This window comes from Pteropus vampyrus, unplaced genomic scaffold (assembly GCF_000151845.1).
Source record: "Pteropus vampyrus isolate Shadow unplaced genomic scaffold, Pvam_2.0 Scaffold453, whole genome shotgun sequence".
NCBI lineage: Eukaryota > Metazoa > Chordata > Mammalia > Chiroptera > Pteropodidae > Pteropus > Pteropus vampyrus.
In genome coordinates this window covers 291,375-318,412 of record NW_011889234.1, presented here as the reverse complement: position 1 = coordinate 318,412, position 27,038 = coordinate 291,375, and the positions used below count along the sequence as shown (strand labels likewise).

Here is a 27,038-nt window from a genome sequence, read left to right as displayed (position 1 = left end):
TCAGCGTCCATCCTAGCGGCTCCCTAATTGCATCATCACCAGCCCGCGGCTGTTGTGGGAAGGCTGGGCGCGGCGCGATCCGCTGAGCCGAGGCTCCAGCCTCTCTCCCGCGCCTCTCCTGGCCCTCTCCGCACCTGCTTCTGCGCCCAGGCCGTGAATCTCTCGTAGGTCGGCTCCCAGAACCCGCGGGGCACAGCTAGTGGACCTCGCCTGCTACGCCCGAGCCAGTCATTGAAAATCCGGTCTTTTACTAGAGCCCAAGTCCCCCGCCTCCTTCAGCTCCGAGCCGCGGTCAGCGCCATGGAGAAGAGCAGTGAGACCAACGGCTACCTAGACAGCGCCCAGGCTGGGCCTGCGGCGGGACCCGGCGCTCCCGGGACCGCGGCGGGACGCGCGCGGCGCTTCGCTGGCTTTCTGAGGCGCCACGCTCTGGTGCTGCTCACCGTGTCTGGGGTGGTGGCGGGCGCCGGCCTGGGTGCGGCGCTGCGTGGGCTCGGACTTAATCGCACGCAGGTCACCTATCTGGCCTTCCCTGGAGAGATGCTGCTCCGCATGCTGCGCATGATAATCCTGCCGCTGGTGGTCTGCAGCCTGGTGTCGGGCGCCGCCTCCCTGGACGCCAGCTCTCTCGGGCGCCTGGGCGGCATCGCCATCGCCTACTTTGGCCTCACCACGCTAGGCGCCTCGGCGCTCGCTGTCGCTTTGGCGTTCATCATCAAGCCAGGGTCTGGTACGCAGACCCTTCAATCCAGCGACCTGGGGCTGGAGGAGTCGGGCCCCCCTCCAGTCCCCAAAGAGACAGTGGATTCTTTCCTCGACCTAACAAGGTAACTATTCCCCACCTTTCTGCGTGCGCTGTGGATACGCCAGCTCTCCAGTACACTCCAGTTCATTCATACGCACACACCCCTTCATATACTCCTAAGAGTTAATTCTTAATTGGCTGCTGGTGGCCTTTAACATTTTTAAAATATCAAAATAACCTCTGGAGAATTTGCGTGCTGACCACACCTTTTCAAACATAGGCAGAGGCGCACCTGACAGTCTCAAGGAGCCACGGTCACATATTTTTAGAAAAAGCCAGTCCTACTATTAGGTGTGAGTGTGCCTTAGGACGGAGGCAGCCATCTCACCTGTACTTTTTTCTCTGGCTGCATTCTGGCCACTCCTGGATATCTTCACCCCATTTTTCTTTCCACCGTCTGGAAAAGCTTCTGGGAGCATTGGTTAAGTTTTGCCTGTTGGGCCATCCTGGCCTGCAGTCTACGGCCTTCTCTTTTCAGCCCTTTGGCTGGACGGAAGCTCACAACTTTTTTGAAGAATTGTTGGTGGCCCCAAGGATATTAAGGCTGGGGTTAATTGTGTGGGGCCCATTACCCAGACAAGCCTCTCCTGGAGGCTTGGAACAGGTGGCCGTCCACCCCATAGTCAGGACACTGTAGAGTATTGTGAGTTTCAAGGGGTTTTATTTGTGGGAAGGTGTGAGTTCTAGAGGAGAGAGAGAAGCATCTTCACTTAGCTTTGCCTGCTTTCTGTGACTCTTAGAAGTTGCCTTTCATCTCTTGAGATGTAGTATATTTTCTGTGGATTACCCAAACCAGCTTCCCTTTGGTTTCTCCATTAGCCCAGAATTCACAGATAAGAAAACTGGCAGCCAGAAGGCATTTACTGACCTGGCCAAGTATAGCTGAGTGAGGAGCTCAGCTGACTCCCTCTCCAGATTTCCGATGATTCTGGATTCAGAGCCTCTTGGAGGGGTATGTTTTGTCTTAAGTCACTGAAGCAAAGCTCCTCATTGCTGAGGCTGTGAAAAACAGCAAACCCTGGGCAAAGTGACTTAACTTCCTGCTGTTTCCATTTCTCCTTCTGGAAAATGTGATGACTGTCTGCCACTTACGGGAAAGAGTATTCATTTGAAATTACAACAACAAAAAAGTCCAAGGCATTGCATTGAAAAATAAAAATCTCTGATGAGGTGAACCACAACATTCTTACCAAAACTTCTTAGCAAAAAAGCAGGTGGAGGTGGCCTGTTAGGGCTTCGATGAGATCACAGCCTTCGTTTAGTGTCTGGCAGCTTGATATTTGGAGTCTTTAGACATCCTTTAAGTTTTGGGACTCACTTTTAGGCAAATACTGAAAACAGTCTCTAAGGTTGAGAGTGTCTTTGGCTTTTTACCTTAAGTCTGTCAGCTGTCCCAGGAGAGAAGGCGGTTATGGGGTTAAAGGATTCTTTTTTGCAGGTTTCATTGACCCAGTGAGGGAGTATGGATGTCTAGCTCTGACCTGCTGGTTGTACCTCCGTAGGTTATCTCCAAGAGTGGGGCAGTGGCCAAAAAAATAGAGTGAGGGGGAGTGAGGTGAGGGATTACTTTATTACCACTGGCCCCGGAAGGAATTTCTCATATCCTGATCATGGCTTTCTAGTTTTTGATCCAAGCCCCTTCAGTTCCTTCTTCTGAAGTGAATGGTGACCCAGCATCGTGGCCTAGCAGTCATTGTAAATGCAGACTTTTCAATGACTGGGACTGCAGATACAGGGAAGGACTAAGAGAACCTTTTGTTATGGCTTGTTGGGAATAGGTGGTGCTTCATAATGCTTCCAATGGCCAACCTTATTTAATCCAGCAGCTCACGGATAAAGGTGGTGTAGGTGGTATGATCCTATTTTACGAATGAGGAAATTGAGCCATCGAGAGATTAAATGATTTGCTCAAGGTCACAGAATAGTTTATCAAAAGGGGGATTAGAAGAATGTGGGTCTCTTGCCCCACAGTTAGGGCTTTCTTTCTACCGCTCTCCCCTCCCCCAAGTCAGCTTGCCATAATTTGCCATGTTGCTGGTTGGTCTCAGAAACGTTTACTCTGGGCCAAAAGAGGAACCAGGTAGTGGATCAGATTGGGTCAGGGCTGATGCCCACTTCCTTGAAACAGAGGAGATGTGTGTGCAGCTGCTCAGTCTTGGCTTTCACATTGAGCAGCTTGTGAGAGAGAACAGTCCTGAGCCACATGGAAATGCTTCCTGTTCTGGGAGTCTCTGGGTAAAAATTTTTAAATTATTTCCTTCAAAGAAACTTCACAGACGTCAATTTTATGTGACTCTGGGCATGTTCTTCAGCAAAGGCAGGGCACAGTCCTTTCTGCCTGTGGACATGTGAATGAAATGAGACTCTGCCAGTAAATGCCTCAATTATCCAGCAGGCCCTCACCTGGTAACTGCCCAGAAATTAAACACCTAGAAGGAGTGGGAAACAATTCTGATGACTTAGCCGCGAAGGCTTTGCTAAAGTCCATGCCTTTCCTGGTGGTGGAGTACCCCAGAACAAGGTCTCTCTGCTATGATTTCTGGTTTTTTTGTTTGTTTGTTTTTTCCCAAGATGAAATTGTAAGTAGGAAGAAATAAGGCCAATAGATATTCATCATGCCTTTTAGAAAATTCAGAATGCCATTGCTGAGTGGTTTGATTTCCTACCACACAATGGATTAGAAATAACAAAGTAGACTAGGGAGTGGATGTGAGACTCTGGCTTTAGGAACAGGCCCTTTGAGAGCTGAGAAACCACAGTGGATAGAAACTGGCAGGTGGCAAAGTCATGGTCTCCTCCTGAGTGGCTGGGAGCTTTATGCCTGGGGACCTGGAACCGTACAGGATTCTCAGAACAAGACAACAAGGTGTCACCCAAGTGATTGAACTCTGACTTTTCATCCAAAATGAAATAGTTTTGGCACCAAAGAGACAGAAACAGATTATCAAGACCCCAGTCATTGTAGAAGTTCTTGGTCCCTTACAATGATTATTGATTGTGGGTTCGAGGGCTTGTCCATAACTAGCTGTGCCTTGGCTTCCTATCTTCATAATGGGGGTCATGATAGTACTTACCTCACATTGTTTAGAGGGTTGTTTGGGAGTTAAATGAGTTACATCTGTAAAGTTCTTAGAACAGGACTGGCCCAGTATACGCTCGCTCTTGTTATAAATGGAGCACTATTGCAACAGAGCAATTGGGTTTTCCAGTTTACCGGAACTCATGGGGATGACCCGTTAGTTCTTTTCATAGTCTGAAATAAATGAGAGTAAATGGGAAGAAAACGAATGTTTGGGGGAACTCAAGATGACTTACAGCTAATTTAGTCTTTAGGTATATCCATGTGGATCCTGGAGAAAAAAAAGTCAACAGTGACTGACTTTTGGACTAATGACATCAATGCCGTGGGAAATTTGGAAAAAGGAGAAAAGTCAAAACTAAACCCAAGAGAACCTTCTGTTCTGAAATGGGGCAGAAAGCCTCACATGTCCACCCTGACATTCCAGTTTCTTCCCCCCTCTGCATTATGTGTTTATAAACTCCAAAGCCGACCTCAGTTTTCTTCAGCTGTGAATGGAAAGGATAGAGGCAACTGGCTTCTAGATGTTCATCTGGATGCTAAAATTTATAGTTTTCAAATGGAAAACCAGAGGCGTATCTGCAAAGGGGGCAGGTAGGGACACCACCTGGGCCAGGGCTGTGTCTGCACCAGCAGCTAGAGGAATGGCCTTGGGCCGCTGTCTTTTGTGGAAGAATAACAGGGTACTGCCATGTGCCTGTTAAGCACAATTAGAATTTTGCCTGTTGCCCGATTTTCTAGGCTTTGTTGTTTTTTCTTGTGTACATTTTCTCAACAGCGGACAGTGTTATGAGCCTTTCTCTTTACTGATGGAGGCGTGAGGGACTTCCCTTCCCAAAGATTGGTGTGAATACGATGCCTCTCAAGCTGCAAAAAAAAAGCCACATTTCTTTGAGAAAACTATCCGAGGCAGAGATCAAATATTAACCCTCAGATCACTGTCAAAAGAGTGAATAGTCAATAATTTCTTTTAAATGTTGGCCATGGCTGGTTGTTTGACCTATGCGTTTATCTTTTTCTTCGATAGGCAAGAAGATGAAGACTCTTAGCAAGTCTAACAAGGATTCAAATTAATGGAGGTTTCTCCACCTAAGTAGTCACTAAAGGGAAAAAATAGCAACTTATAATTAAAAAAAAAAAAAAAGTTTTTAACTCAACATGGTTCCTTCTACCACTCAGGAGAACACCTGAAAAGTTCAGAGACTAAAAAGAACATATACCCAGAGAGGCCGCAAGGTAGTGATTAAGAGCAGGCCCCAAAGTTAACTACCCAAGTTTGAATCCAACTCTACCACTTACTGTTTGGACAAGTCACTTAGCTTGTCTGCCTCAGTCTCCTTATCTGTAAAATGAGGCTAATAATAGTATTTACTACCTAGATCTGTTATGAGGAGTAAATGAGTTAATATTTGAGTGTCTCACTAATATAATGTGTAGCAGCTTCTCAGGGACAGCACGGGGGCTGGCTACCTAATACTGAGAATGAGTGCTGTTCTTAGCCTTATTTCCTAAAAAGTCCCTATCCCAGGGGTCTGGCATCAGCCTTTCCAGCTGGAATCTAAAACTGGATGTGGACCTTAAAAAGAGGGTAGATTGCTCCTCTGTCCCCCACTGTCACCACAGTGTGAGCCCACCGCCCCCAGCCCTTCCTCTGCCCCCAGCATTGCAGGGGACTTCAAGATCAGAAGGAGCACATTCCTGTTAAGTGCCTCTGTAACAATAAATGCCAGGGATAATAAATATCAGGTGTACAAACCGTGAGCCATATCCTGTTCCAAAGTCTTTGAAACCTTCCTAAATTCAGTAAAGAATTTTTGAACTTAAATGAAAGGAAATACTTCTGGAGCAAAAAAAATATACCTAAGCAAAAGTAAATTGTTTTACATTTTTGTCATATAGGACAGGGAAGTGCATACCACCCTTGACAATAGGATCAGAAGAATAAATAGACCCAGATGTATAAAGAAGAAACATTTTGAAGTTTTTCATCGTGTGTGAGCTGCATGAGTCTATACAGTACTGCTAACACAAATTCTGCTGGCACCAGTTCAGCCTCAGCTGGCACCAGCTTTTCTGTTCATTTTAAGTAATGTGTCCAAAGATCCTATAGCATTGGGAAGGCATGTCCATTCATCCTCTACCAATTTGGTCTGACTTGGATCTCTGAGTTTAGTAGTATGGTCTTGGCATTTTTCAAATGTTTTTGACTATGACGCACTATAAGAAAAACATTTTAAATATGGCACCCGCACATATCCATTCCACCCCACATACACAACCTGAAACAACAGTTCCACAAAACATTGTAAATGTGATACACGCTTATTACATCTTTTATAAAATGCTGGTTAGAGCCAGTACATTTGATTTCATGGCCTACTACTAATGTTTCAGAAACTTTGGTCTAATGTATATCTGGCATTGTGTAATTCAAGTAAATTTCTCAAGATCGAATAACAGAAAAGGGAACTATTTGAGAATGTGAGGAGTTGGAAAAAAATGCCTGACGACAGAGAGCTCTGGGGAGCAAAACAGCTTACATGAGGAGCAGCTGATCCCTGAATACAGGAAAGCTCAGGAGTAAAAAAAAATCTAGAGTTCACAGCAGCATCTGTTTAAAAAGGAGAGCGCTAAGAAGAGTGCAGGAATAACGAGTTGGAGGACTGACACTACCCAACTGTAAGACTTACTGTAACGCTCCAGTAATCAAGACGGCGTGGTATTGGCGAAAGACTAGACAAAGAGATCAATGGAACAGAATAGAGAGCAAGAAATAACCCCCATAAATATAGTCAGCTGATCTTTGACAAAGGAGTGAAGGCAATATAATGGCAGAAACAATTTGTTGAAGATTATCTAAATCAGTTGGATATCCACATGTAAAAAAAAAAATCTAAACACAGACCTTGTACCCTCCATAGAAATTGACTCGAATGGATCCCAGACCTAAATGTAAAATATAAAACTAGAAAACTAGATAACATTAAGAGAAAACCTAGACGACTTTGGGTATGGTGATGACTTTAGATATAATACCAAAGGCACAATCTGTTAGATGTTTTGCTTTACACCCACAGCCTCAGCTCCTTGCCCCTTGGTGCAGACAGGAGGGGACTGACTGCTTCTGGTCTACAGCAACCAGAGGGACCAAGGGAAAAGAGTATGATTTTGTGGATGCATGAGCTTCAGCTCACTGCCCCCACACAATTCTGTCCCAGGAATTAATATCTGAGAGCTGAGCTATATAACCTAAAGAAAGTTCAGCCATCTCATTGAATGTATGTATTTTTTTTGGTTGTAAAATCTCCTTCGCAGTTAGCATTACATCTTTTTAAAAAATTTTTAACCAAATTCGAGATAAGATTTACATACAATAAATGTTCTCATTTTAGGTGTATAGTTCAGTGAGTTTTAACAAATAGATAACTCATTTAACCATCACCACAATCCAGACACTGAACATTTCTGTCACCCATGACCTTTCTCAGCAATTCCCATTCTCCACCTCTGGCCCCAGGCAGTTTTGGACAGAAAGTTTTGCTTTTACTCGAGTTTCATATCAGTGGAATCATTCACCATGTACTTTTCTTTGTCTGGCTTCTTTTGCTTGGCACTGCGTTATTGAGACTGTCTGGGTTGCATATGTCAGTAGTTGATGCCTCTGCTGGAATCCACAGTGGGATTCCATTGTGTGGATTTATCATAATCTGTTCATCCATTCATCTGTTGATGTACATTTGAATTTGGGGCTATTATGAATAAGGCTGTTATACATACAGGTCCTTTTTGCAGACATATATTTTCATTTCTCTTGGGTAAATATCCAGGAATTGAATTGCTGTGTCATATGGTAAGCGTAGTTTAACTTTATAAGAAACTGCAAGAACACATTGTATTCTTCTTAGAATGTAGATTTTTTTTTTTGGCAGGAGTTGTTGTTTTGCCTTTTGTATTGTCTGTACCTCTCTGTTCCCATTGGATTTTGTAGACTAGATACTGTAGACCAGGGGTCTCCAACCCCCGGGCTGAGGACCATTATCCATCCATAACCTGTTAGGAACCGGGACACACAGCAGGAGGTGAGTGGCGGGCGAGCAAGCAAAGCTTCATCTGTATTTGTGGCCGCTCCCCAGCACTAGCCTCGCCGCCTCAGCTCCACCTCAGATCCACCTCAGATCATCAGGCATTAGATTCTCATAGGAGCACTGGTCCCTGGTGCCAAAAAGGTTGGGGACAGCTACTGTAGACTGTCTGAAAACAGGTCAGTGTGTCAGTGGCTATTTGGTCTAGAAGTTCTGGATTAAGGTCAGGGTCCATTCTCGGTGAGACACTATTGGGTTATTGCTCATGCTAAAAAGAACAGGCAGGCTGGATAGAAGGGTGTAAACAAACAGTGTATGCTCTTTGGAAGAGACTGCGGTTCAAGGCTGTGAGAAAAGGCTACACTTGCACCAGCTAAGGAAACTGCTGATTCCTGAAGGATGCAACGTGCTTGCAGGGGAAATTGTTCCCTGTGGGGAAAATGGAGGGCTTCTAACTCAGCTGTTCCTTAACTTTCCTGCCCTCTTTGGGAGAGAACCCAGTGGCCAGCTCAGTCTAGGAATTATTGAGCGTTGTCATGTGGTGGATGTAGAACAGGGAAATTGGCTCAGCACCTAGTTCTGCTTCTAACTAGTAGAGCAAATGGACATGAAATACCAAATCTACCCCACAAGTTTGAAATATGTGAGAAAGGTGTTTTGTAATAGAAATAATAAGGAAGTGTAAATTGCTATTCATTTATACACTAAAGAAAAGCCAAGACGCATTACTTGTCCTTTCCTACCATTTTTTTTTTAAGTAAATATGCTCACGATAAGACTCAAATTTCTGATCACCATTTTGTAACGGTTAATTTAACTGAAGATCACATTTGTCTGCTTAAATGCAGGTGTGTACTTGTAGGTGTTCTCTAAATATGTTAAAAGTAATTCTGGTTTCATATACAAGTAGATTTGAAAAATGCTGTGTTGCAGTCTCTTCATGCTGGCTGTCTTGTGGAAGCACTCCGAGTGTAATGAAGTCATTTTTGTATCTCATTAACTTTGTTTCTGGTGTATTAGTTATCTATTGCTGTTTAACAAATTCCCAACAATTTAGCAGCTTAAAATCACACACATTAGTTATTTCACAGTATCTCTGGGGTCAGGAATCCTGGCATGGCTTAACTGGATCTTCTGCTTCAGAGTCTCTTACAAGGCCACAGCTAGGGCCTCACCCAAAGGTTTGACTGGGAAGGAAATCACTTGTGAGGTCACATGGTTGTTGGAGGAGTTCAGGTCCTTGAAGTTTACACTGGGAGCCTCAGCTCCTAGTTGGCTGTTGGCCAGAGACCACCCTCAGTTTCTTCCCATATGGGGCTTTCCAACATGGCAGGTCGTTTCATCAAACATGCAAGCTGAGAAAGCAGTAAAGAGAGTCTTCTAGATGGAAGCCACAATTTTATGTAACCGAATCACAAAAAGTGACATCCCACCACCTCTGCTCTATTCTGTTGGGTAGAAGCAACGCATAGGCCATACCCACACTCAAGGGGAGGCTTCTACAAGGGTATGGCTTCCAAACCACGTTAGTCTCTGCTTGCCTAGCTAGGTTGCAGTGACGCCTGCCTACCTCTGAAACCTAACACACTGCAAATAGTTGCCTAGAGATTCTAGTGCCAAGTGAACAACTCAACCACAAAAGTAAGAATTAGTGCATACGTTTGGTGCAAATGATAAAGGATGATCCAGAGTCTTTTACTCTTCTAGACTTATAGGAAATGGGTAGAACTAATGGACTGTCAGTAGAATTTTTTCATATATCAAGACCAGCATCCTGCACAGAGCCTGACCCAAAGGAGGCCCTCAGTAAGGCCTGTTTGCATGAATAGATTTTAGTTTCAAAATATAGCTTAACTCAATCGGTTCTATTGCCCTGCTTTTTGTAACAAATATTTTATAATATTCTTTCTCCTGATGTGAAATCCATAGAGTTTACCTACACACATAATTTCAGAGCATCAATATGACTTAACTGTTATATAAAAGACAAGAGTAATTTATAATAAAAACAATGTGTTTCAGTATGTAAGTGCTCTAAAACAACGTGGTTAAGTTCTTGCTTCTGAATTTAGATTCTCCATTAATGACACAGCTATAAATACAGATAGATACTTGATAATAAGTGTGTGCAATTAAGGACCCAAATCCTACAATTTGCCACTGGTGATGCAGTTTTTTACCAGAAAGATGAACAATTCTTGGAAACATTCTGAACAAAACAAAACAAAAAAAAATCATCCCACACTTTACACAATAGTTATATTCCTAGAAAATTCAGTATATGTGCAAATTATACAAGCTACCTTCTTTTGGAGTTAGATTAGGCTAAGTAATTATAATAAGGTTTTCATCTACAGATATGTCACACAGAACATTGGAAAGCATGAGGGCCTTGAGACCATTTATTATATAGGACTTTGCTGCACTTAGCAGAATGAATGGCAGAGACCTGGCGCTTTCCCTATACATACTCCCCCACTTCCAGGGATGCCCCCCAATTATTGAGACAACAAAAACACTTTGGATTTCACTAGTGAGCAGCACCACTCCCTATTGAAAACCACTCCAATAGGACTTAACCTCTTGGGGAAAGGAAAGTGATATAGTTATTCCGATTTGGTTGGATACAGGTAAGCTTAAATATCAAGGAGTGCCATTGAGGGAGAGGAGATAGAAATCGGTGCACTCAAGTATCTACTGTGGCCGAGCAGCCGAGGCATAATTGGACATTCGGATCAAGCAGAAGGCCGCAGTAACTGCTGGAGGTGGAGAGAGGGAACACTGTGTGTTAGGCTGTCAGGATTGGGCATCTTAAAATGCACACTTTGAACGCTGAATTTTAAGAATAATGCTGAAATGCTTTCTTTACCAACAGAAACCTGTTTCCTTCAAATCTTGTGGTTGCAGCTTTTCGAACGGTAAGGCTTAATGCTTTGCTAAAAGTATGAAACTTTGATGGGGGTGGGGGATATATAAATTACTGCTATAGCATTTGATAAGATGGAACAGGGAGGGATGGTGTTGTTAACAAAACTTGGTAATGCTGTTCTAAAGTTTTATAGATGAGTGCCTGGAATAAAAATAAAACAAAAATCCCCAACATTTTTCTAAAATATTCTACTAGTTCCAATATCACCTGAGAAATAATCTCAGATCACATTTTGAGGCTCTCAAATATTTTAGAATTTTTAAAAAGTACGCTTTTATCTTTTTTTCTGATTATAAAGGTAATGTATGTTCATTGCTAAAAAATAAAGTACAAAAAAGTGGAAGAAAATAAAAATCACCCATAATCACTACCTAGAGCTACCCATGAACATTTTGGTATATATCCTCCAGATCTGTTTTTCCTATACGCATGCCCACACATTTTAAAAATAATTATACTATACATATTACTTGTATGTGCACGTACTACACATGTTGTTTTGTAACCTGCTCTTATTTTAAAGCAGTATATTGTGATCATTTTCTCATGTTGGGAAGTATCCTTCTGCATAATGTTCTTGGCTGTATCTCGCTATATGAGCATATGATAATTTTACTCCATCAGTTTCTTGTTGATGGACATTCAGGTCGTTTCTAGTTTTTCCCTAATTTTAGCAAAGCTGCAAGTAACATCCCTATGGCCATGCTTTATGTAGAGAAGGAATATAAAGGTCTGGATTAGATGGACTAATCAGATTGTCCTTTTCAAGCAAAGACTTTTCTGTTCTTATAGCCTCTCCCTTTAAAAAAAAATCTGCATATAAGCACAGCTGTGGTTTATATATAATGTGAGATAGGAGAAAAATAAAAGGCTTATGGCAGTGGTCCCCAACCTTTTTGGTACCAGAGATTAGTGCTCCTGTGAAAATCTGATGCTAGCACTGGGGAGCGGCCACAAATACAGACAAAGCTTTGCTCGCTCACCTCCTGCTGTGCAGCCTGGTTCCTAACAGGCCATGGACCAGTACCGACCGGGGGTTGGGGACCCAAGGCTAATGAGGTTTCAGTGTCTATCACAGAAGCTATGGGGCGGGTTTCGTTTCTCCTGCCACCCGTGATCACAGGACCACTAAGCAGCTCTGCTTGTCTGAAAACTTGATAAATCAAAGCTGAGAGAGATCAGAGCTTCTCAAAGACTGGCACAAAACAGGCCACCAGAGCTGTACCTCCTAATGGGCTTCTCTTGACAGTTCCCAATTCAGGTGTCCTTAGAAAAGGTCAGAAAGAGTGTTTTATAGCAGATTCCACTCAACAGTGCGTGCTGCCACAGGGAGATACCTGAGCGTTGTGAAGAAGTATGTGAAGTCAAGTGTAGGGCCAAAGCTGGGGAGATGTTTTACCTCTGAGAAGTGGATCTTCCAGAGGACTCAGCTAGAAAACAACATCCTGCCTGTTATCTTTTGTTTTGGAGAGTGGAGGCTCAAGGCAAATAGAAACATGCCGAAAAGCAGTCACATTTCAAATAAGTTCTGAAACAAAGTGAAGCATAAATAAATGAATGAAAAATAAAACGACACATTGAAATTGAACTTTGGCATTATGGTGTTAATAACCAGTGTTCTCCAAATAATGTGAGTTATCAGCTGTTTGAAATATCAAACCATCAGCATGAACTTGGGCAGACCTTCTCCTCCAAACCAATGTCCGAGGGACATAAGGAAATTCTCCCTGTGTCTTTGGGTTTCTAAGTAACCCAGAGGCCTCTTGGAGTGCATGTTGCCTTAGTCTTAAGTTACTTTTTACAGTTCTCAGAGGCCCTTGTCAAGACAATCAAATGAAGAATGCCTAGCACCCTCGGCGTGAGTAATGACAGAGTAGCAAGAGGCCCAGCAGTCCTCGTGGTTCCTCTGGGTCCATCTTTTCCTGTAAATTGACTCTGGGTTTTTTTTTCTCTTGTTCACAGTATGCAACTGATTATAGAGAGGTGATCCACAACACAAGCACTGGAAACGTAACCCGTGAAAAGGTACTGCTCTTTATAAGATCACTTGTGACAAATACTCATAAAGCAAATAATGCTTCTTAATTGAATAGCCATGCACGATGCTGAAAACTTAGGGGTTTGGATGGACTGTGTGAAGCACACGGGTTGGGTTCACACCTTTGGTTATTTATCAACATTGCTAAAGGCCAGTGTCTGCAGCTTTGGAATCTTTAGCAGATCCATTTCATCGAATTGGAACTAACATCCCCTTATTTTGAAAAATTTACAACACCCATTCTGCTATCCTGAAATATAATTAATAGGTGATTTAACCTACTGCTAAACCTAGAACTTATCTTAGGGGCCTAATTTACTTTAGCCATCATTCATACACACATTTTTTTTGAGTACCTGTTATTTGTCAGACACTGGTCTAGGTCCCAGCCTTCAGGATAGAGCTGGAAGGGACAAGGAACCTCAAGGATTTTTCAGTCCAGCTGCAGAACTGTCATGGGAAGAAAGAGGTACTTTGCCCTTTCTGTACCCCTACCATACACAGTCCCAGGGCTGAGGGACACTGAGTGCTATCAGCCTCTCTGATTGAATGAGAAGTTCCACTTAAAAACAAAAAAGGTGAAAACTACTAATTTAGTCCAGTTGACTTCATTTTGCAGATGAAGAACTTGAAGCTCAGAGAAGTTATCTAATATCAGAGCTGGGATTAGAACTACGGTAAAAATGCTCTTTCTGTTTTGACCATGTCGACATATGGTTCCTGTTCAGAATTTCATAATATGTTTTGATGAAATAAAATGTCTGTCTAATATATGCTTGTAGCAGTGAGAGTCAGCATTACTGGAAAAAATGAAGAATACATTATATCTATATATTTTAAGTCAGTGATTTAGGAATGACTATCCTGAAAATATCCATGTTGATCCTGAAAAATCGTTTGTGGAAATTCATCAGCTGGGAGATTATTATAACAGCCTAGCAACAAAGAATTTGTCGACATTCGTTGACAAAGTTGTAATCACTGACTCTTGATCTGAAGGAACTTTTCACCAACCAGCTCTTCTTTTAAAAGCAACCTTTGAAGTGATTGCCCAACCTCTACTTGAATATATCCAGTGACTGGGAGCTCACTAATTTCTACTTCTACCAGGAGTGAACAGTTTTTGGTTAACTAGGTGAAATTCTTATATCTTGACTTTCCATTTCCTTAGACTCCATCTCCCCTTTCCTACCCTTTGATTTGTGAAATCGCTGAAGGTTAAAGAAAATATGAACCTTTTCTCATTCTGGGCATGGTGTTTCTGTCTGGTGAAAACACCTAGCAAATGCATCTTTAGTTCTCATTCATGTATTGTAAACTTAGACTCTCTGTCCCCTCTGATTCTACAGATCCCCATTGGAACTGAGATCGAAGGGATGAACATTTTAGGGTTGGTCGTCTTTGCTCTTGTATTAGGAGTGGCCCTAAAGAAACTAGGCTCTGAAGGAGAAGAGCTCATTCGTTTCTTCAATGCCTTCAACGAGGCAACGATGGTGCTGGTGTCCTGGATTATGTGGTAAGTGTTGCCTTACTGCCTACTCTTCCTCTTATTTCTCCTGCCATCCAGAAAAGAACCCGCTTCTGCAGTTCTAGGTCACCCCTATGGGACCACCTGGGCCAGGGCCCCATGTACAGGGATTGATGGAAGTGGAGGCAGTTTCTCCTCTTGTCCAGGACTTCGGAGAATCAGGCATGTAGCATAGTTACTAGTTTCTTCCTCAGCTCCCACAGTGACCCTTTATGGTTCTGTCATCAGTGATTTATTTATGGGTTCCCACCATCATTCCATATCATATGGGATGCCCATATCAGCTTGTGGGACAATTAAATCCATAAGTTTGCTATCTGCTGCATAAAATAAGACTCCACTAAAAACAATAGACTTCAAGCTTCAAAAGGGCCCCTTACTAAACTATTTCACAACATGGAGGACAGAACCAACTTCACCCTATGCATATATCAACTTGGAATGGTCTCTTTTTTTATGTAAATGTTTCTTTATGTAATATCAATCAAAGTGTACTTGTTTAATAAAAAATGGTAGATCGATTTTTTTCTTTTTTTTGCTGAAAGGTAAAAATTGAACCAGATCTCTCATAGTAACTTCTCAGAAATTATACCAGCTCCGGTGGCAATCACTCATAAACTTTATCCTGTTGTCTTACTCAAGCCAAACTTCTATAGATTTTAGCTTCTGCCATTCTTTTGTCAAAAAACTATCCTTTTACGCACAGAGCATTTTCCTAATCGTCAATCCTTAAATATCCCAGAACTTCTCTCTCTCAGATGGCATTAGTGTGGCAACTGGACTAATTTTAGGAGAGAAGCCTGGAATTTGGTAGGAAAGTTTGGAATTGAGTGGGAGGCCAAGTTCAGAGCCCTCGCTGGTGGTGTTTATTTTGCTCAACCAAATTTTCTTGCTCAACCAAACATTTCAGAGTCTGACTCTTATCATTGCAAACATGATACTTCATATGACTGTTGTTGTTCTGGGGAGAGAAATCGTTTTAGAAAGGAAAAACTGTTTTCATTACAGGTTAAGTTCTTTTCCTGGCTTATTTTTTTAGTCTAAAGGTTTCTCAAAGTTTGGATTAAAGGAAACTCGTTAAAGGAAAGTGATGTTCCTATATTAAGGCATTTGTTTTCAATCTGGACACCAATTTACAATCATTTCTTCAATTTGATGTACGAGTTACATAAACAGGTATTCAGTAAGGCAGTCCCTATTGAGTGTCTAACTGTAGTGCTTGATCTATTGCCCAGAAAGTGCATCTCATACAGAACTGGGGTTTAAAATGCCTTAAATGGTTAAAGGATCTCAATCAGATGGGGTAAGGATCTTCGGCAGTAGCTTTTTCTGGTTCTTTTCTTCACTAATTACCTCCTTCAATGTCAAAACACCTACCTCGCCTGCACTATTCACAGAAATAAGTTCTCAATGGATTTAATACAGGGCCAAATACTTTGTAAGCCATACGGTCTCTATTGTAACTACTCAGCTCTACCATTGCAGGACAAAAGAAACCATAGAAGATTTGTAAATAAATGAGTGTGGCTATGTTCTAGTAAAACTCATGGTACTTAAACTATCCAGGGAGGAAGGAGAAAACAGGAGTCCTCTAAAAGTATTAGTAGAAAACATGGGAATAGGGAAAGTCTTCCTAAACAGAATACAAAAAGTAAAGGCTGTAAAAAGCTGCTATATTTGACTACATCAAAATATAAAATGTGTGCGTGCAAAAGATACCTTGAACAAAGTTAAAAGACAAGATGCTTATTGAAAAAAATTGACATATATTTGCATATAGTATGTATGTGTACACACACACACACACACACACACACACACACACACACACTCAAAGCATTAGTATCTAAAGGACTGGTACCACCAGTTCACAAACTGTTTTTCTGTCCGCAGTGAGATTTATAGGGAAATTGAGAATAAGTGTTTAAAAACTTTTATAGCAATTTCAAATTGTTGCAATATGCACACACACCATTTTCTAATATTTTGTTTCTATTGTCTTTTATAAGGATATTGTCCATGACCCACCGGTTAGAAGTAAACAGGTCTTTCACCAAAGATACTTTAAGAAGCACAAATATAGAATTCTGATTACCAAAAAGGAAAAAAGACTGAATAAACTATTAGAAAATGGACAAAGTATGTGAGCAGACAATTTATAGAAGAGGAAACCTGAATGACCAATAAACATTTTAAGGGATGCCCACCTTATGAAAATCAGCAAAATGGAAGTTTGGTTTTATCTGGCGTTGGTAAGGGCGAGGACAGGGCTTCTCAACAGTAGCTCTGTTGACGTTTGGGCTGGGTCATTCTTTGTCGTGGGGGCTGTCCTGTGCATCATAAGAGGTTTAGCGGCATCCCTGCCCTGCAGTCTACTAGATGCCAGTAACGCACCTCCCCGCGCCCCGCAAAGCTGTGACAACCGAAACTGTCTCCAGACATTGCCAAATACTTGCCGAAGGCAAAACCATGCCCGGATAAGAACCAGTGGTTCATTGAAAGGATAGATAGCTGGTGGGACCATGAATTGGAACAGCCACTTTGGAGAACCATGTGTTGGTCTACTAAAGTTTAAAGTATGCACACCCCGTGCCTCAAGCAGCCCCCTTTCACAATGTCTCTATGGAGAACACACAGGCATGTGGGCACAGAGGCCTGTTTGCAGCATTATTTTTAATAATGAAAATCTGGGATCAATTTAAATGTCCATCAGCAGGGAAGTAGCAAAATATAGTATTTTGTTTCTGGGGACAATACTTAAAAATAATGAGATAAAGCTGGTAACAGCCAAATGTCCATCGATGACTAAACAAAATGTGGTATATATATTTAAGGGAATAGTATTCAGCCATAGGAATGAAATTCTGACATGCTACAATGTGGATGAACCTTAAAAACATGCCAAGTGAAATAATCCAGACACAAAAGTACAAACATTGTACAATTTCATTTGTAATAGGTACCTCCAATAGTGGAATTCATAGAGACAGAAAGTAGAACAGTGGTTACCAGGACAGGGGAAGTGGGGATGGGGGTTATTGTTTAATGAGTACAGAGTTTTAATGTGGGATGATGGTTGCACAACAATATGAATGTACTTAATGCCACTAAACACTGCATTTAAAAATGGTTAAAATGGTAAATTTTTATGTTATGCATATTTTACAACAATTAAAAAATAGAATGATCTATATATCTATGTATTGGTATGAGAAGATCTCGAAGACATAATGTGGGGTTAAAAGTAAACATGCAGATTTAAATACATACCTATGTATCTAAATACATAGGAAGTAAGAAATGGTTAACATCCACGGGGAAGGGGGATGAAGGGTTGGCTTGAGGGTGGTACCTAGAGAGGATTTTGGCCTAATCTCTAATGTCTTAATTTTTTGAAAAGAATATGTTCATGTGTTACTATAGGATTTAAAATTAATAGTACTACTTGGAATATCTCTGGAAAGAAAGTTCAAGAAACCAGTGACATCAGCTTTGCCCAGGGAAGGAGACTGGGCGCTTGGAGGACAGAGGTGGAAGGGAGACTTTATGCTATTCATGCTTTTGTACCCTTTGAAATTTGAACAGTGTGACATTATTATCTATATAATTAAAATGTATGGAAAAAGTCAATGGTCGTAAAATTCCTAATGGTTATTAAAATTCTTCCTTAATTATAGAAACGACTGACTTTTATTCTTTGTAGCTCCCGCAGTTTATTCCTTCCCTTCCTTCTTCCCATCCTGCCATTTAAAAAATCTTCACGCACCAGGAGTGTTCCCAGAGGGTCATTGTTAATGATTTTTTCCCACGGAATCATGTTTTCCAAACCACAAAGAATTTAAAACTTCACAAAAGTCCCAGCTTTGTCTCAATTCTGTGTCCCAGCAGTTCTGTGAAAAAGGTGTTAGTCTTGTGTGTTTCTAAATTCTCAGAACAGGCCTGAGCAAAGCCAAAAGTCAAGCTACAGTCCCAGAGGCTATAATCTTGAAGAGTTCTTTGCTTTTCCACTTTGGAACCCATGTGGTTGGTAGCATCTGTCTGTCAAGAATGTGACATATCCAAAGGGAAAGTAGTCTGGGTTCTGTCTTGACTGCATTACTGATGGTAATATATCATGTTAACTTTATTCAGCTTCAGGGTCTGTAAGATGGGCCCATCCCTTCCTATTCCTCAGGGTCATCCGAGGGAGAAGTGACTGCCTAGTCAAAAGTCCCTAAGTTCTGTATCAGGAAGGGCCTGCATCTCCCAGCCCTTCCTCACATCACTTACTGACACGTATGCTATGCTCATGCCCTAGGTACGTGCCTGTGGGCATCATGTTCCTTGTTGGAAGCAAGATTGTGGAAATGAAGGACATCATCGTGCTGGTGACCAGCCTTGGGAAATATATCTTCACATCTATATTGGGCCATTTTATTCATGGAGGAATTGTTTTGCCACTTATTTATTTTATTTTCACACGAAAAAACCCATTCAGGTTCCTCCTGGGCCTCCTCACACCATTTGCAACAGCATTTGCCACCTGCTCCAGGTAAGAGGGTTTCAGGTGCCCTTGGCTGCTCTGAACTGTTTAAGTATGGAACCAGGTGAGCCCAGTGGTAGATGCACAACCGGCATCTTGACATATTTTAATTCTTTGAAAACTCTAAATTGATCTCATCTGATTTTTTGTGTTATCAGCCTCACAGCTTGTATGGAAGCGGATTTCTGGGATTGCCAAAATGAGGGATTGCCTCATTCCTTCTCCTTCTCCCACCTCCCTGGAGGCCAACCAGATCATTATTTAGCCCATGGGAACTGTAGGTCCTCACCCTAATTAGTAGTAAGGCCTTTGCCTGAGTAAAAGAAGGCAGCTACTTCACCCAAAACGCACTGTAGGGAAGTTTCTAGAATGACACCTGCCCCTTTCTCCCTCTGGATGTGTGAATTAGAAAATAAGACCAAGGCATCATGGTGAGGGATGTGCGCTCAGCTCACTAGGAGTCCACAGTTTTGTGAAATTATCTAAGCACAAGAGATGCACCGTGTCGTTATTGGAAATCCTTCAAAAAATTAGGCTTTCCAAATACATCAAAGAAAACTTTGAAAGGATGGTAGCACATTGTTTTAGTCTCACGGTTAGTTTTTTGCCTCTCTACTGCATATTTCCTCCCATCCTGAAGGACTATTTTTATGACAATCATATGACTATTTATATTCGTGGTAAAAAGAATTAGAGAGGTCAGTTTCTCTGGCTTAGACAGAAACAAACCTACTTATCAGTTGCACCAGCTACCCTCTGCGAAGCCTGCAGAGGCAGCTGGAGAGAGCAAGTCTTGTTTTTTTCCAAGTCATCTATATAAACAGTTACTCCTTCCAAACTCTCAGAGCCATTTCTGTTTCTTGGCCTAAAAGAAAAAAAAAAAAATGTTAGTTTGCCGTGTACTCGGGGAGAGGCAGGCGGACATTCAAGAGAGGAGATGCACACATAGAGTTAATAGTTCTTGTTCTCATGAGAACATTTTGTACCACAAGACAATGTGTGGTTCTTGAGAAATTTGAAACAGGTGTATCCAGGTAAATAACATAACAGATAAATCTAGGGAGTCAGATTTTGAATACTTTGGAAGTTGACAAAACCCCATGTTGTGACAGAAACTTTGAAACAATTCGGATTTTTCTCTTATTTCAAAAGAGAAAGCCAGAAACTAATTGCTCTGTTCCAGGGTCTGAGCTAAGTAATATGTTGCCCTTGGAAGGACTGTTCTCATGGTTGGTGGTTTTCCATTTCTAGCTCAGCAACTCTTCCCTCTATGATGAAGTACATTGAAGAAAACAATGGTGTAGACAAGAGGATCAGCAGGTTCATTCTCCCCATCGGAGCCACTGTAAACATGGATGGAGCAGCCATCTTCCAGTGTGTGGCCGCGGTGTTCATTGCCCAGCTCAACAATGTAGAGCTGAAGGCGGGACAGATTTTCACGATTCTGTAAGTTCATCATTCCTTTTTTCATCTTGAGGCGTAGGTCAAAACTTGAGGTATTTCTCGTGATTTCCTTTGAAAAACCTCATGAATACCAATCTATGACTTGGATGTCTCATTTATGAAATGAGGACAGCATGAATTCATTACTTGAAGAGGGTAGATTATCTCTCCCAGGCTCACCCGGCAGAACCTAGGGTTGCGTGGTTTTCAGTTTCCAAGCCATGGCTGCTGCCATGTTCTACATTTCTCTGTACCCACACCATGCTCTGTGTGCCATCCCCTAGAGTGACGGCTACAGCATCCAGTGTTGGAGCAGCAGGCGTGCCAGCTGGAGGGGTCCTCACCATCGCCATTATCCTGGAGGCCATTGGGCTGCCCACTCATGACCTCTCTCTGATCCTGGCTGTGGACTGGATTGTGTAAGTAGCAAGTCCTAAGGACATTGAACAAAAGAAGTCTGTATTGGGTTCCCTAGGAGCTTGGCACTCTGTTGGGCCTGGGGCATGTGGAGAATCTTCAGACGTGTTCCCTGCTTTGTGAAGGAGCCCCCAGTTGAGCTGGCAAGACAAAATTTAGGGCTAGGAAAAATTCAAAAACGTGTGAGTCAAAGGCTCATGAATGGCCACGAAATGTCATTACCAAGAGCATCCAGGAAAATGTGGGGCCACCAACGCAGGCCCAGGGCGGGCACAAAAATCTGTGGAGATTGTTGACTGCATGGGAGTCGTAGCCTTGGGAGCAGTGAGCTTCCGAGAATGATCGTCCTTGGCCTGGAAAATCCAAGGAGTGATTTCTGTGAGAGAAGATAAACCCAGCTATGTGAGTGCTTGGCTTAGGCTTAGGGGAGGAGTTAGGAAGGAGGCATGATGCAGACCGCCATCACCAGGGCTCCTGGAAGGACACAAAACAGTTTCTGAGTCTTGATTCCGTGAGTTGCATGATAGCTTTTTCAGGTATGAACAATACCTGTGTTATAGGGAAAATCAGCTGAGGTACTGGTGTTGGACAATAGAGCATATAGATAAGAAAATGAGCCCTGGAGCCCAGGGACCTGGGTTCAAATCCCAGCTTTGCCATTTACTACCTGTGTGATAGGATTGTTATGTACTTTGTCTGCTCATCTGTGAAATGGGAATAATAGCACCTCCGCCAGAGTCGCAGTGGAGATTAAATGAGTTCGCACATACACAGCACATAGAAGAGTTCCAGGCTCGGGGGAAAGCATTCAGTATGTATCAGTGAAGAAAGACACTGATGGCCAGGCTAGCAGAGCCCAACATGGGAAAACCGAAACACTGGGGCCTGGCACTGGGCTGATGGTTCTGTCCACTGGTTGGGAATGGTGGTTTCTAACCTTTTTTCTTAAGCCGTGGGCTTCTCAGAATCCTTATGGCTCCTCAGAGCAATGAGAGTAAAATCCACTGGTTGGGAATGGTGGTTTCTAACCTTTTTTCTTAAGCCCTGGGCTTCTCAGAATCCTTATGGCTCCTCAGAGCAATGAGAGAGACCCGCATTGTCCAGACAAATCATCAGCAGGAACTCAGTGTCTGAGCTGGTGAGTAAGACAGGACCAGAGCCAAGGGTCAGAGGCCCCAACTCCTTCGTTGTCTGCATGGGGCAGGTAGGCATCTAAGAAGCACTCAGCCAGGAATAGGGAAATAGGGCGCCAGGTGGGCTGCCCAGTAGGGACCTCAAGTCACATGAGCCCTCCACCTCCCTGTGGCCTCTAATTCCACAGCCTGCAGCTTCTCCAGGGCCCTCAGGCAAGCTCACATTTTTTTTCATCTCTTCGAAATGGGCACAATACTTCCTCAGCTCTGGGGACAGGGGATGGTTATTGGGTTAATCTATGGGAAGACAAGCTCCTGGAAAGGACAGTGCTGTTTTCTGTGGGGTGATGTGGCCAATGGCCATGGAATGAATATGAAGATTGATTAATAGTCAGTAGAGATGCTGTGTTGAAATGAGAAAAAGACAGGAAGGTCCCACAGCATAACAGTGAGTGGAAGAAAAGCTGGACACAAAACCGTATCTACACTATCATCCCAGTCATAGGCGATTTTTATACATTGGCATCTTTTACACACAAAATACTTGCATAGAAAGAAGATTAGAAGGAAACATATCAGTGTTAGAGTACTGATTCACTTAGAGTTGTGAAGCGTGAGTAGGAAATTTTTCTTTATACTTCTTTTTTTCCCCAAGTTTCCTACAACGAGGACCTATTACTTTCGTAAGAATAAAAATATTAAAAGAAAATCAATTTAGAGGAAGGTGAGGCCTTGCACCCCTGGTAGCATGCTCTCCAGGAAACAGCAGGGCCCCTCAGGGTCACAGCCTCCCTGTAGCAGGTCCGCCTTCTATGACAGGGCCGCCCCGCTGGTAGCTCCGGGTGGCACAGGCTGTAATGCTTGCCTTTTTCTTTCCCCCCCAGGGACCGTACCACCACCGTGGTGAATGTGGAAGGGGATGCCCTAGGTGCGGGCATTCTCCACCACCTGAATCAGAAGGCAATGAAGAAAGGGGAGCAGGAACTGAGCGAGGTAAAAGTGGAAGCCATTCCCAACTGCAAGTCAGAGGAGGAGACGTCGCCTCTGGTAACACACCAGAACCCTGCTGGCCCTGCATCCAGCGCCCCAGAACTGGAATCAAAGGAGTCAGTTCTGTGATGAGGCTGGGCTTCGGGCTTGCCTGCCAGCAGTGGTGCCTGCCCTGTCAGTCCAGCCACCAGATACCAGGCATCAGACACTAGGCACCACCCTCACCAACTTTAGCCTCCTGGGCAAAAATTTGGCCCCGTCACCGGTTTGAGGATCACTTCTTGGCACAGGCACTGGGCTTCCCAGCAGGAACTGGTTACCGAGGACCAGGACACTCTGATGTTAAGCTTGATCCATGTCCAGGTACAACTGTGTGTGCACCGGGCTCTTTGAAACGTACCCTTGAGCTGCCAGACTCTGGAAAATAGGCTCTTGGGGACCTGATGGTTAAAGCTTGGAAAAATGCAGATGTACTCTTCATTGCACCTAGTCACTCTGCATTGGGTACTTTCTGGGAAAACCTGGGGGTTTTGCAGTCATCTGTCACATTGCCTTGTGAGCCACAGTAATTGGAAAAATTCTTAAATTCTTAGCTGTGGCTGGAATTCACTGAGCTAGGACTCAAGATGTTAGAGTTTGTGCTACAACTAGGTGCAGCTGGCTTCTGGTTTGCTGGTTGGTGGTGGGCTACAGGCACTGCACATTGTCAAGTTAGAAATATTTTAGATGATGTTAACGCTGCTGGGTTCTCTGGTCAGTGGCATTAAGTAGACAATCTAAATTCTGAAGTCAACAAAAGAAGGTGAGTACAGCCTGCAGTGAGAAGGGAGGCAACCTAATCAGGACAAGACGCACGCATGCACGCAAGCACGCACGTCCCCATTCTCATCTCAGCCATGGGGAAGTTTTTGGCTTCCGTGACCTGGGCCACTGACAACACTGTAGCTTTATCTCCATCCATTCTAATTTGGCAACAGGACAGAGAGGGGCCTCTTCCTCTGGGGAAGTGTGATGTGGTCATCACAATTCAGCACCTGAGTTGGTTTATCAATTTACTATTTTAATTCAACTAGGCCTTCCCTAAAACACTGTATTCTGGCAGTAATAATAATAATAGTAATAAATTTAAAAAACCCAAGCCCCCAGATGCCCTAGCTTTGGCTGATTTCCACGGACTTAGTTTCCTTTCTTGACACTACATTAAAGTTTAAAATTATAAGCCAAATGTCCACATTCCTCCAGATATCAGCTGACTCAATTTGAATCACAGTTGAGTGGGCTTCATAGAGAAGACCGGTGTTGCCAGTAACAGGAAAGACCTCTGAGGCATAGTACTGCTATGTCACTGTGGCTGTTGGTGTGTATCTGAGGTGCAACCTGCAGTGAGTCTCGGGGCCTCACTTTACCCCATTTGTAAAATGGGGCTGATGTCACCTGCCTTTTACCTACCTCAGAGGGATACGGTGTGGTGAACTGAGTGAGTCCATGAAGACGACCGTTTCACTTCTTCAATATCAAGTGCTAACATCTCTATACCACGCTTTTCTTATTTTTTACCTAAGTGATGCTTTTCTGCAGAGAGGCCTCCATTTCCTGATGAAGACAGCTTTTACGAGCAGGACTTTGTTCTCTGTGCGCATTAGCCACTTTTATCACACCGGTTATCCTCTTTGTAGTTACGTGCTAGCATCAAAGGCAGCCTCTTCCTGATGTCCTTCAAGTGTTCATGAATTAACCACCCCACCTTCCATTGCATTTCTGGGTACCTGACTTCCCTGTGACTCCCAGACCTAGGCACCATTTCTGCCACCCCACAATAAGTCATCAAAGCTCCCAAACTTTCAGCCTCTTTCATTCCCTTGTTTTCCGTTGCTGTGGTTTTGCTGTCGCCCAGGCCCTACGGAAGGGGAACACACCATTATGATGCGTGTCCCATTGTGATGAGAATGGGCCGACAGGACAGAGACAATCAAGCTCCTCCATTATAAAATTAGCTGGCCTGTGCCTGAGAGAAAGGGGTGGGGAAGAGCCATGGGGCACAGAGCCAACCCAACCCAATCGGTGGGAAGGCCAGCTCCCTCCCATTCTTTAAACTAGCTAAGCCACTCCAGTCTCCTGTAAAGCCAGGCGTGACCAGGAACTGAGCTGAGAGGTGCCAGAAACCTTTACCCTCTGGCTAGAGCTTGCTGCTGTTACCTTTTTGTTTTCTAAGGGGAAACAGTCTCATTGTTTGATTCCAAACTGCAAGTGAACATTCACTACTTTTCAGGCCTTAGTATATTTCGTCTTTCCTTCTTCCATGTATATATGGCTGTATATGCATACATATACATTATGTACGTATATGTTATTTTAGCTCCAAGCAAGTTTGAGTTTGATTGGAAGTGAAATATAACTGTAAGTTGTGTGGCTTTGGCATCCTTATTTTCCTGTTTGTAATGGTGAATTTCACAAAACATGGAAATGAGAGCTGGACAAGACCCAGTGACTGCACATCCTCTGTCCTGGACCTGGAAAGGCAACAAATAGAGTGCCGTGGCCTGGAGAAGGGTTCCTCCGTACAAGTCCAGATGGCCAGCATTCCCCTGCCCCTGGGAGGGAGGAGGTGTTGTTTTTCTTCCTGTTTCTCAGTCCACAAGTGGAATCGGACCAAGCGTGACCTGGCTGAGGAAAATCCTTTCATATTGTTCGAAGATGTCTCCCCCATTATGCTCTTCTAACATGTCGTAAATACTGTTCAAATACTGTTCATCTCTGACCGTTTGTATGCGTGACATTTGCCTTAAACATAGCAGCCCTCAAAAAGGAATACAGTATTTCTACTGGGATTTACATGTTGTTGTTGTTTTTTTTTTATCATTATTTCTTGTGTCTTGAAGTGGCATTTACTGATGGAGCTTCTCTAGAGGATGGATGGCCTGTGAGTAACGGAATTGATTTTTTTTCCCTAGCTTTTAGCCAACACGATCCCCTGAGGCAAAGTAAACCCATTCTGGTGGGCAAAGCTGCTGTGGGGCTTTCACTTGTGTGACTTGCCTCTGGTGACGTCCAGCCGTTTCTGGGCTCCTCCCATTCAATACTAGCAGGACTCTTGGAAAAAGTGAGCAGTTTGCCACCTACCTCCATAAAGTTATGTCTTGTGAGGACAACTAGATCAACAAGCCTTAACTGAGCATTGGCTGTTAAGCCAAGAGCCAAGCTCCACGGAATTACTGAGAAAATTCTGGCAGAAAGCAGTTGCCTATGCCTCTACCCTCATCACTACCACGCCCAGTCCATTCTTTTGTATAATCTCATTTTCAGTGACACCACATTCCAGCACAATTAGGGAATTTCAGAGTCTCTTATGGTAAGATTATCCTACAAGCTCACACTGGAAGCTTGATTTACACTCCCTGGGGCTTCTGAAGAGGCAAGTCCCTATTCTGACCTGGACATTTCCTGCTCTCCATATCATATAGGAGTTGGTTTTAATTTCTGGGCAAGGCCCAAAGAGATGAGAGAGTTTGCACAGATCAGGGGCCTGATGGGGCCTGTTGCTAATGAAATTTAGGTTCCCACCTTGGAGTGTGGCTGCCCTGATTCTCTGTTATGGATATTGTTTGGAGGTTGAGACTAGTACTCAGTGATTCAGCTTTTCAATGTAGCCAAATCACTGGAAACAATTCTATAAGCCGCGTCTTCCAGGTAAGCAGTAAGAGTACTGATCCGTTGAGTCACCTCACCCTGCTCAGAGGAGGCTTCCAATGACATCCATGAATGACTTAAATCATGTAGCAAGGAGGAGCAAGCACTGTCTAGGTTCTAGTCCAAGCTTTGCCTCTTGCTGTGCGACCCTGGGCATGATAACCTCTCTATGCCTCAGTCTCCTCATTTTTAAAATGAGGATGATAATCGTACCAATGGCATGGGCTACTGTGGAGAACAGACGAGTTAACATATGTAAAGTGCGCAGAAACACTTTGCATGGAACATGAGCTGTCAGCATTGGCTTTCAAATCAGAAACAGTGGCAAGAAAGGTTCCCAATCGGCCTATGTCCCTTTGCATCCGGGCCCAGCAAGTGGCATGGT

General features: G+C 43.3%; 1 protein-coding gene across 1 annotated transcript; it reads left to right on the top strand.

Moving 5' to 3' along the window:
• On the top strand, positions 1-25,794 carry SLC1A4 (solute carrier family 1 member 4). Its single transcript, XM_011381857.2, has 8 exons — positions 1-827; positions 10,842-10,884; positions 12,858-12,920; positions 14,283-14,449; positions 18,759-18,992; positions 20,235-20,429; positions 20,711-20,845; positions 22,861-25,794. The coding sequence occupies exons 1-8, from the start codon at positions 301-303 to the stop codon at positions 23,093-23,095; spliced, it is 1,599 nt and encodes a 532-aa protein (XP_011380159.1). The 5' UTR covers positions 1-300; the 3' UTR covers positions 23,096-25,794.
• Positions 25,795-27,038: the final 1,244 nt, after the last annotated feature.